The following is a 12,554-nucleotide window of genomic DNA, read 5'->3' as shown; positions in this document are numbered from 1 at the left end:
TGGTACAAACATTATTGGGCACAGACAACAGCACAAAGGGCAAGAAGGTAGAGACAACAATACATCACACAAAGCAGCCACAACTGTCAGTAAGAGTGTCCATGATTGATTCTTTGAATGAAGAGATGGAGATAAAATTGTAAAACTTTATTGCAGCTCGTTCCAGTCGCTAGCTGCAAAGAACTGAAAAGATGAGTGACCCAGGGATGTGTGCGCTTTGGGGACCGTTAACAGAATGTGACTGGCAGAGCGGGTGTTGTATGTGGAGGAAGTGGGCTGGAATGTGGCTTAAGGACAACAAAGTCAAGGTATTGGAATGGCCATCACAAAGCCCTGACCTCAACCCCATAGAAAATTTGTGGGCAGAACTGAAAAAGTGTGTGTGAGCAAGGAGGCCTACAAACCTGACTCAGTTACACCAGCTCTGTCAGGAGGAATGGGCCAAAATTCACCCAATTTATTGTGGGAAGCTTGTGGAAGGCTACCTGAAACATTTGACCCAAGTTAAACAATTTAAAGGCAATGCTTCCAAATACTAATTGAGTGTATGTAAACTTCTGACCCACTGGGAATGTGTGATGAAAGAAATAAAAGCTGAAATAAATAATTCTCTCTACTATTATTCTGACATTTCACATTCATAAAGTACAGTGGTGAGCCTAAATGACCTAAAACAGGGAATATTTACTAGGATTAAATGTCAGGAATTGTGAAAAACCGAGTTTTTAAATGTATTTGGCTAAACTTCCGACTTCAACTGTATATATGTAAATAAGATGTTTTGGTGCAGTATTTCTCACGCCAAAATATTTGCATGAAAACAAGTTCTCTAGTTGAATGACAACACTTCTGAGCGCGACATATGTTTGAATGTCGAAAGCTGAACGAGAAACATTGGTTTATTGTTTTTATATACTTTTTATTTTGGATCCTGCGGCTCTGTTGGACTTAGTTGCTGTGAGCGCTGCTGTCTGTCCCGGTATCCCTCCAGATTCCGCAGATGGGGAGAGACACGGAAGCCCAGCTAGCCTAGCTGGCTCGGCGGGCTCAAATGGAGGTCGCTATTGAACTTTTCCAGCACTGCAGGAGCTGTGTTTACTTTTCTTTGTTCCGGGACAATGTGGACCGCGCTGACTTTCAATGTAGCAACTGCTTACTTGCGGCGGACTACAGGGGCGAAGTGGCTACTCTTAGCAAGCAAGTAGCAAACCTACACAAGCTACTGGGGAATCCACGCCCGCCTACATTTTCTTGCACCCCAGTAGCCGAACACCGCTCTGGTCTGGTGGAAGTGTCGCCGCCGTGCCGATTCTCCACAGGCGACTGGCCGGTGCCCAGCAGGGTTCCATCCCCGACAGGGTCTTTCCCTTCCCTGGAGAACGGAGCTGTTCTCGACACAACCAACCAGCCATGGAGATACATCACTCGCCATGGAAGTTGAAGACAGCGTCCTCTGGCAACAGGGGTATCCTTGGAGATGTTGAGCCTGGACCTGACACAGACCAGAAACAGCTTTGCTGCCCTGGATCCAGAGGTTCCAGCTCCTCCTTGCTTTGGGGCTTCCTATTCAAGATCGGATCCTGAGGTAACTCCGGGGAGGAAGTAAGCCTAGTGGTTAGAGCGTTGGGCCAGTAACCGTAAGATTGCTGGATCGAATCCCCGAGCTGACAAGGTACAAATCTTTCGTTCTGCCCCTGAACAAGGCAGTTAACTTCTTATGGATACGTGGGACGGTAGCGTCCCACCTGGCCAACATCCGGTGAAAAGGCAGAACGCCAAATTCAAATTAAATTACTATAAATATTAAACTTTCATGAAATCACAAGTGCAATACATCAAAATAAAGCTTAACTTGTTAATCCAGCCAAGGTGTCAGATTTCAAAAAGGCTTTACGGCGAAAGCAAACCATGCGATTATCTGAGGACAGCGTCCAGCACACACATGCATAATAAATCATTTTCAATCAGGGAGTTGCGACACGAAAGTCAGAAATAGCGATATAATGTATGCCTTACCTTTGAAGATCTTCTTCTGTTGGCACTCCAAAATGTCCCAGCTACATTACAAATGGTCCTTTTTGTTTGATAAATTCCTTCTTTATATCCATAAAAACTCAGTTTAGCTGGCGCGCTTCAGTCAATAATCCACTCGGTTTCCCTCCTTCAAAATGCATACAAAATGAATCCCAAACGTTACCAATAAACTTATCCAAACAAGTCAATCCAACGTTTATAATCAATCCTTAGGTACCCTAATATGCAATCAAATTTAAGACGGAGAATCGTTATTTTCTTTACTGGAGATAAACAAAAAGAACGCGCTCTCTCGGCCATGCGCTTGGAAACACTACAGCCAAAATGGGAGCCACTTAGAAAAACTACAACTCATTTTTCCAAAAAACATCCTGCAACTCTTTCTAAAGACTGACATCTAGTGGAAGCCCTAGGAACTGCAATCGGGGACGATTTCGCTCCATTATAAAAGTGGCAGGCATTGAAATCAGTGGTATGCTGAATTTTTTTTTTTTAATGGTTTGTCCTCAGGGTTTTGCCTGCAATTTCAGTTCTGTTATACTCAGACATTATTTTAAGTTTTAGAAACTTTAGTGTTTTCTATCCAAATCTAGCAATTATTTGCATATCCTAGCTTCTGGGCCTGAGTAGCAGGCAGTTTACTTTGGGCAAGCTTTTCATCCAGACGTCAAAATACCGCTCCCTATCCCAAAGAAGTTAATCTCTGCTTCTCTCGCTCAGCATAGATGTTTAGGGATAGGAGGAGAAAATGCAATAATAAAAAAAAAAAAAAACAGGAACAACTTTCTGTGCAAAATGTCCAAATTACATCAGTTTGACTGGTTTTAAGGAAAATAAAAGCTGTTAAAACAATTTTAATAAGATTTCAATTCAGCTTGGGTGCATATTTTATGTAGTTGAAATACTATTAGCTTTTATGATGCTGATAAAGATAGCACTGCCAACTCTGCTGACGGTCCCTAACCGCGCATTCATTCTTTCAAGATGCTGAAAGAAAATAAATCCCGATTCTCCACTCCTGTTACCGACTCAATGTACATTTTGTGCATAATTTTACTGCAAAAAATGCTGAATTCTGCAGGAGTTAACATTTAACTTAGGCTATGTGAGAGGTTATAGACCTACAGTCAGTATCCATATTTCAATTAGGCTACTATTAGATTTAACCCATCTGAACAGGACAGTTCCCTTGACGTGCCATTTTGAAGTCCCTATCTAGAGACTGTTGAATTTGTATAGTGCCTCACAATCATCACACACAACATAGTGGCACTGCAATCATTCTCTTTTACCACAAATCTTTCCCAAACATTAGACTAGTGTTCTGGCCCTCACTTCTATTTATAGTCAACATTTCCATTTAGCATCTTTTGTCCAACATTGTCCTTTTTGCTTCAGTGGATCAACGTTAACTTCTCCCAAAAGCATTTGGAGGGGCGGCGGCGTAGCCTAGTGGTTAGAGCGTTGGACTAGTAACCGAAAGGTTGCAAGATCGAATCCCCGAGCTGACAAGGTACAAATCTGTCGTTCTGCCCCTGAACAAGGCAGTTAACCCACTGTTCCTAGGCCGTCATTGAAAATAAAAATTTGTTCTTAACGGACTTGCCTAGTTAAATAAAGGTAAAAAAATCAGTGTGTATTTGGCGCGCTAAAGTTTAGGCTATGCAGTAACGGCAGATAAAGATAATGGAAAAAAACTCAATGTAGCCTATACAGTGCATTCAGAGAGTATTCAGACTAGAGGTCGACCGATTATGATTTTTCGACGCCGATACCGATTATTGGAGGGCCAAAAAAAGCCGCTACCGATTAATCGGCTAATTTTAATTTTATTTTTTGTAATAGTGACAATTACAACAATACTAAATGAACACTTATTTTAACTTAATATAATGCATCAATAAAATCTATTTAGCCTCAAATAAATAATGAAACATGTTCAATTTGGTTTAAACAATGCAAAACAAAGTGTTGGAGAAGAAAGTAAAAGTGCAATATGTGCCATGTAAGAAAGCTAATGTTTAAGTGCCTTGCTCAGAACATGGGAACATATGAAAGCTGGTGGTTCCTTTTTAACATGAGTTTTCAATATTCCCAGGTAAGAAGTTTTAGGTTGTAGTTATTATAGGACTATACGATTTGTATTTCATATACCTTTTGACTATTGGATGTTCTTATAGGCACTTTAGTATTGCCAGTGTAACAGTATAGCTTCCGTCCCTCTCCTCGCTCAAACCAGGAACACATCGACAACAGCCACCCTCGAAGCAGCGTTACCCATGCAGAGGAAGGGAAACAACTACTCCAAGTCTCAGAGCGAGTGACGTTTGAAACGCTATTAGCGTGCACCCGGCTAACTAGCTAGCCATTTCACATCGGTTACACCAGCCTAATCTTGGGAGTTGACAGGCTTGAAGGGGTGGGTATAATTTGTGGAACATTCCAACAGGAATCTGTTCCAAAAAACGTAAAGTAAAAGGTTGCCAACCAACAACGCATACAAAGTAGCAACGCATACAAACCTAGCTAACTAGCTGCCGAATAGGCATCAACTCACCACGTAGCTTATTCTTAATGTTTGTCCATAGGCAAACAGACATGTGAGGAGAGACATTTTTTGGAATAAACGTGATGAGTGAAAAACGCAATGAAATGGACCACTCCCTACCTGGTATCTTATTCTGCCGCTATACAACTTTGTATGTGTTGTTTTTTGGAAACCTTGTTTACGAAGTTTTTGGAATAGATTCCTGTTGGAACATTCCACAAATTATACCCACCCAGGTTGAAGTCATAAACAGCGCAATGCTTGAAGCACAGCGAAGGGCTGTTTGAATGAATGCTTACGAGCCTGCTGCTGCCTACCACCGCTCACTCAGACTGCTCTATCAAATCATAGACTTAATTATAATATAATAAACACACAAATACGAGCCTTAGGTCATTAATATGGTTGAATCCGGGAAACTATCATCTCGAAAACAAAAGTTTTTTTCTTTGTGACATACGGAACCGTTCCGTATTTTATCTAACGGGTGACTAAGTCTAAATATTCCTGTTAGGCATTGATGTTTATGGTTAGGTACATTGGTGCAACGACAGTACTTTTTTCGCAAATGCGTTTGTTAAATCAACACCCGTTTGTCGAAGTAGGCTGTGATTCAATGAAAATTAACAGGCACCGCATCGATTATATGCAACGCAGGACACGTTAGATAAACTAGTAATATCATCAATATCATCAACCATGTGTAGTTAACTAGTGATTATGTTAAGATTGATAGTTTTTTATAAGTCTAATGCTAGCTAGCAACTTACCTTTGCTTCTTGCTGCCCTCGCGTAACAAGTAGTCAGCCTGTTAATCCTTGTGGAGTGCAATGTAAGGCAGGTGGTTAGAGCGTTGGACTGATAACTGAAGGTTGCAAAAACGAATCCCACCTGAACAAGGCAGTTAACCCCCGTTTCTAGGCCGTCATTGTAAATAAGAATGTGTTCTTAATCTGACTTGCCTAGTTAAATAAAGGTGTAAAAAGAAAAAGAAATCGGTGGATTTTTTTATTTTTTTTTGTTATGAAAACTTGAAATCGGCCCTAATCTATCGACCATTCCGATTAATAGGTCGACCTCTAATTCACACCCCATTGATCCTCCTTGAGATGTTTTTACAACTTGATTAAACAAGGCACACCTGTTTATATAAGGTCCCACAGTTGACAGTGCCTGTCAGAGGAAAAAACCAAGCCATGAGGTTGAAGGAATTGACTGTAGAGCTCCGAGACACGACAGTGTCGAGGCAAAAAAATACTGCAGCATTGAAGGTCCCTGACAGAGGTCACTCTGACAGAGCTACAGAGTTCCTCTGTGCAGATGGGAGAACCTTCCAGAAGGACAACCATCTCTGCAGCACTCCACCAATCAGGCCTTTTATGGTAGAGCGGCCAGACAGAACCAGCTCCTCAGTAAAACGCACATGACAACCTGCTTGGAGTTTGCCAAAAGGCACCTAAAGGACTCTCAGACCATGAGAAACAAGATTTTCTGGTCTGATGAAACCAAGATTGAACTCTTTGGCCTGAATGCCAAGCATCACGTCTGAAGGAAACCTGGCTCGATCCCTACGGTGAAGCATGGTGGTGGCAGCGTCATGCTGTGGGGATGTTTTTCAGCGGCAGGGACTGGTAGACTAGTCCTGCCTCTCCCATCTCCTCATTGGTTTATAGAAGCAGGTACCCACGTGCCATCTCCTCATTGGTTATACCCACGTGGGTGATTGAAAGACGAATTGTTTTGCCGGTTGTCGTGGTAAAACTATGAAAGTGTAGATGCGCTCACCATATAAGTTCAAATATGAAAAAGCCTGGAAGGAGGAGAGATGACTAGAAACAATTCGGTTGGCCGTGTTATGTGTGGATTAATTGTCGGAGTAGAGGACCTTGTGCATTTCAGGTAAAATAACAACTCAATGTTTATATCCCAAGACAAATTAGCTAGCAAAAGCAAGCTAGCTAAATAGGACAAATTAGCTAGCAAGTGCAAGCTAACTAGCTAAATTGCCATAAATGTTTAATGCTTTTTGACTTGTCCCTAAATTAATGTCATTGGTTCAGAGTTTTTTTAAATATTTTAACCTGCGTGTCGTGATCACGTTTGGTGTAGGGGGACAAAATAAATGTATGCACGAGACCGCACGATGGCGCACGCGGTTTGGGTTCCATGTTAGACAATGCAGGAGTGGTTTCGGGACAAATACCCGATCGAACATCTCTGGAGAGACCTGAAAATAGCTGTGCAGCAATGCTCCCCACCCAACCTGACAGAGCTTGAGAAGATCTGCAGAGAAGAATAGGAGAAACTCCCCAAATACAAGTGTGCCAAACTTGTAGCGTCATACCCAAGAAGGCTTGAGGTGGTAATCGCTGCCAAAGGTGTTTCAACAAAGTACTGAGTAAAGGATCTGATTACTTATGTAAATTATTTAAACTCAGCAAAAAAAGAAACGTCCCTTTTTCAGGACCCTGTCTTTCAAAGATAATTTGCAAAAATCCAAATAGCTTCACAGATCTTCATTGTAAAGGGTTTACACTGTTTCCCATGCTTGTTCAATGAACCATAAACAATTAACATGCACCTGTGGAACGGTTAAGACACTAACAGCTTGCAGACGGTAGGCAATTAAGGTCACAGTTATGAAAACTTAAAACACTAAAGAGGCCTTTCTGCTGACTCTGAAAAAACACCAAAAGAAAGATGCCCAGGGTCTTTGCTCATCTGCATGAACGTGCCTTAGGCATGCTGCAAGGTGGCATGAGGACTGCAGATGTGACCAGGGCAATAAATTGCGATGTCCGTACAGTGAGACGCTGATCGTCCTTGCAGTGACGGACCATGTGTAACAACACCTGCACAGGATCGGTACATCCGAACATTACACCTGCGGGACAGGTACAGGATGGCAACAACAACTGCCTGAGTTACACCAGGAACGCACAATCCCTCCATCAGTGCTCAGAGTGTCCGCAATAGGTTGAGAGAGGCTGTACTGCGGGCTTGTAGGCCTGTTGTAAGGCAGGTCCTCACCAGACATCACCAGCAACAACGTCGCCTATGGGCACACCCACCATTGCTGGACCACACAGGACTGGCAAAAAGTGCTCTTCACTGACGAGTCACGGATTTGTCTCACCAGGGGTGATGGTCGGATTCGCGTTTATCGTCGAAGGAATACGCGTTACACCGAGGCCTGTACTCTGGAGCGGGATCGATTTGGAGGTGGAGGGTCCATCATGGTCTGGGGCGGTGTGTCACGGCACCATTGGACTGAGCTTGTTGTCATTGCAGGCAATCTCAACGCTGTGCGTTACAGTGAAGACATCCAGCATGACAATGCCACCAGCCATACTGCTCGTTCTTTGCGTGATTTCCTGCAAGACAGGAATTTCAGTTTTCTGCCATGGCCACCGAAGAGCGCGCATCTCAATCCCGTTGAGCACGTCTGGGACCTGTTGGATCGAAGGGTGAGGGCTACGGCCATTTCCCCCCCCCACAGAAATGTCCGGGAACTTGCAGGTGCCTTGGTGGAAGAGTGGGGTAACATCTCACAGCAAGAACTGGCAAATCTGGTGCAGTCCATGAGGAGGAGATGCACTGCAGTACTTAATGCACCAGATACTGACTGTTGCTTTTGATTTTCACCCCCCCCCCCCCCACACACTTTTTGTTCAGGGACACATTCAATTTCTGTTAGTCACATGTCTGTGAAACTTGTTCAGTTTATGTCTGAATCTTATGTTCATACAAAGTTTATTTTCTGTTTTTTATATTTGTAATACATTTGCCAAAATTAAAGGTTTTGCTTTGTGTGTGTGTGTGTGTGTGTGTGTGGGGAAGATAAGGCTGTAACAAAATGTGGAGAAAGGCTAGAGGTCTGAATACTTTCCGTATGCACTTTAGATTTGAATTGCACATGAATTCTACATCGATGGAATATATTTTTTTTGTGTAATTTTTACCCCCCCCCCCCCAAGCCGCACTGCTTCTTAACACACTGCTTGCTTAACCCAACGACCGAAGTCAGCTTGCAGGTGCCCAGCCTGCCACAAGTTGCTAGAGCGCAATGAGCCAAGGAATGCCCCCGGCCAAAGCCTTTGACTGCTGTGCTACTTGAGAGGCTCATTTCTGGATTTTTAGTGCGTTGTTTTCTCGTTATTCAACCCGCCCGCCACCTACTTGCCCTTCGGTGCCATTTAAGATGAGGGAGGATGATACTTTTATTTGAGCATGAACTTATTTCTATTACAGCATATTAGATGACTGTCATTCATGTTCTATTCACCCAGCTCAATGTAATGTTAATAGATTTAGGCTACTATATGATACTCAAATTTCCCTATACTCAACATGAGGTTGCTACAACCTAGCCTACGAATGAACGTTTACAACATAGGTGGAGAGTTTAACATTTAAAAAAAATAATATTGTAATCAAGGTGACAGATGGTGACACATTTAATATCTCCCTGCACACTCTTGCCTGCATCTAGCTGATCTAGGGCGTAATCATTACTCCAAAAGTTGCAAACGAAAGTTTCTATTAGACAAATTTGGGTATGTATATTCCTGTTTTTCGTTCTGTTTGCTTCAGTTTAATAAACGTTTTCAACAGAATCGGTGGAATGAATACACCCCTTATCACCCGCAAACACAGTTCGCTTTCATAGCAGCCACATACTAACAGCATGATCACTATACTCATTGTAATTCTGTCCCGCATCTACGCGCTCTCCTCATCTCACTTTTTCCCTTTGCTTGTGGACTTCAGTGCACAACACATCAGCTGTCTGTAACCAGGAGATTTTTTTTTGCCAAACCTTCATATCATAACCGCTACACACAAACTACATCGTTGTCACCATATCTAACGTCGTAGTAGATATAGCTAATAGAAGTAACGCATTAGTAAACTCTCCACAATCAAGCACTTTAGCAGTTACACCAGCGGGCCCCAGTGGCAATACATTTAATTAAACCAAAAGATTACCTTGACTTGGAAGAATTCCAGGGTTGGATAGCCATAGCGTCTCTCTTTGCTTGAGCTGGGTGTTTTGAGTAGCAAGCTAGCTAGGTCAAAGTAAAATATATACGTGTATGTGGACACCCCTTCAGATTAGTGGATTCGGCTATTTCAGCAACACCCATTGCTGAAAGGTGTATAAAGTCGAGCACACAGCCATGCAATCTCCTTAGACAAACATTGGAAGTAGCATGGCCTTACTAAAGAGTTCAGAGCTGCCCCGGTCAACTGTAAGTGCTGTTATTGTGAAGTGGAAACGTCTAAGAGCAACAATGGCTCAGCCATGAAGTGGTAGGTTACACAAGATCACAGAACGGGACCGCCGAGTGCTGAAGCGTGAAGTGCGTAAAAATCATCTGTCCTCGGGTGCAGCACTCACTACCGAGTTCCATACTGCATCTGGAAGCAACGTCAGCACAATAACTGTTCGTCGGGAGCTTCATGAAATGGGTTTCCATGGCCGAGCAGCCGCACACAAGCCTAAATCACCGTGCTCAATGCCAAGCATCGGCTGGAGTGGTGTAAAGCTCTCCGCCTTTGGACTCTGGACCAGTGGAAACGCGTTCTCTGGAGTGATGAATCATGCTTCACTATCTGGATGTCTAACGGATGAAGTTGGGTTCGGCGGATGCCAGGAGAACGCTACGTGCCCGAATGCATAGTGCCAACTGTAAAGTTTGGTGGAGGAGGAATAATGGTCTGGGGCTGTTTTTCATTGTTCGGGCTAGGCTCATTAGTTCCAGTGAAGGGAAGTCTTAACGCTGTAGCATACAATGACATTCTAGACAATTCTGTGCTTCCAACTTTGTGGCAACAGTTTGGGGAAGGCCCTTTTTCCTGTTTCAACATGACAATGCCCCCATAGACAAAGCGAGGTCCATACAGAAATGGTTTGTCGAGATCGTGTGGAAGAACTTGACTGGCTTCTGAGCCCTGACCTCCACCTCTTCGAACACCTTTGAGATGAATTGGAATGCTGACTGCGAGCAAAGCCTAATCGCCCAGCATTAGTGCCCAACCTCACTAATGCTCTTGTGGCTGAATGGAAGCAAGTCCCTGCAGCAATGTTCCAACATCTAGTGAAATGCCTTCCCAGAAGAGTGGAGGCTGTTTATAATAGCAAAGGGGGGGACCAACTCCATATTATTGCCCATGATTTTTGGAATGAGATGTTTCATGAGCAGGTGTCCTCATACTGTTGGTTATGTAGTGTTGGTTATGTAGTGTTGGTTATGTAGTGTATCTTAACTTTTTTTAATACATTTTTTTTCTTGGGCTTAGTCAGTAAAGCTCATTGAGGGTTGTACATTGAGGGAAGTTACTGCTTTCAATTTCACAAAAAATGCATGGTTATGTGACCATTTGGATGTACTGCTACTTTTCCAGGTTATTCGTGTGAAATATGGTAGTCTCAGCCATCAGTAAATTATCAGAACAAAAGAATGGATAGTTTTAAACAAATGTTCTGCAGACCTATACCAAAAGCTTTACATTTTTGTTTTCTCATCCACACTGACTGTTTGTCCTTTATGTTCCACAGAGTGAAGACACAGAACAACAAATCATCAGAGAAACATTTCATCTGGTATCCAAAAGGGATGAGAACGTGTGCAATTTCCTAGAAGGTGGAATGTAAGATTTCTTTTAAGACGTCATAAACTGTCCACAAGTACTGAAAACAATAACCCCCACATATTGGACCCTATTGATATAGAAGGCTTTGTCTTAACATTTCCTGCTCATGTAACAATGAAATGCATCACCTTTTCAATGTCATGTACAACTGATACAAACCAACGATTTGATCTTATGATGTGGGCTGCTCAACAAAACGCTCCACGAGTTCAATCAGCTTTTCATGATGCAACATCCCCATGACGCATTGCACTGCATGGGAGAGCTAAGGGACAGAGGGAGAGTGGTATCAGATGGTGGCCAGCTTGGGGGGGAGAGAAATTGGATCATCATGAATAGTTAAATATTTAATTATTCATGAAGCAGGCTATTGCATTATGGAACCTCCTCTCACACAACAGAATAATACAATTGGGGTGTGATCATTGGTGCACACCGTAGCAAAATGTTTTGCATCGAGAATGAGCCTTTCTTATTGGACAAGTTCAGTTTAGTCTCCCTCTGTTTTGGCCTGTTTGCTTTTTTTTTTTTTGGTTCTTAGTAAATAGATCCCTGGTATATGATTGTTGCTACTGTTTAGGCTCATCAGCAAGTATGATGTTGCTCAAGCAGATCCAGGTCATGTTTTTACCAGGCCTTACAAAGATTGTTCAAGGCTTCTGTACTTGCGCTAGACACGTGACCCTTTTACTTGTTCATCATACCAGCATGCTTGGCTGTGTTTCACATCATGGAATGAGTGTTGAGTAATTAACATGACACTGGGCTATCCCATGCATTGATTGGTGCCGCGTGAGTGTGTGCCCCTTGTCGTGTGGACTGTTGTTCCGATGTAGAGGTGAAGTACTAGGAGACAGTGCTGCTGATGTGTCAGTTTGTAGCGTAAGCACACAGGACAGATGTCTTGTTGCATTGATCTCTGTTAACCAACCTTGGCTCACTTCCACATGCATGCCAGTCTTCACAGATCCCAGGCAAACGCACACCAACTGGGGTTTATTTACTAGACTCCAAACTCATGCATACGGGCTGGACAGGACCTACCTGAATTTGCCCAATTAGAAACACTTTTTCATTCAAGGTTTTGTTATGGTTTGCACTAATGAGTACACCCCTGTTCAGAGTATTGATTGTCCCTTCATTTTGTTTTTGTGTCGTTAGGTTGATCGGTGGGTCAGAGAACAAGCTCATCTACAGACACTATGCTACGCTCTACTTCGTATTCTGCGTCGATTCCTCGGAGAGTGAGCTTGGCATCCTTGACCTTATCCAGGTAATGTTTCCAAAGTCTTAGGGGAATTGTATTTAAAAAATA

At 42.9% G+C, this 12,554-nt stretch overlaps 1 protein-coding gene across 4 annotated transcripts in view; it reads left to right on the top strand.

Moving 5' to 3' along the window:
• LOC100196459 (adaptor-related protein complex 3, sigma 1 subunit) overlaps positions 1 to 12,554 on the top strand; it is a 31,481-nt gene that overhangs the window by 8,712 nt on the left and 10,215 nt on the right. For all 4 annotated transcript variants that reach the window (XM_014160059.3, XM_014160060.3, XM_082966061.1 and 1 more), the window contains 2 exon segments: positions 11,145 to 11,236; positions 12,401 to 12,512. In XM_014160059.3, coding sequence (XP_014015534.1) covers positions 11,145 to 11,236; positions 12,401 to 12,512 — 204 coding nt within the window.

Source organism: Salmo salar, chromosome 20, assembly GCF_965601325.2.
Source record: "Salmo salar chromosome 20, fSalSal1, whole genome shotgun sequence".
Classification (NCBI taxonomy): Eukaryota; Metazoa; Chordata; class Actinopteri; order Salmoniformes; family Salmonidae; genus Salmo; species Salmo salar.
This window is presented reverse-complemented; position numbering and strand designations above follow the sequence as displayed.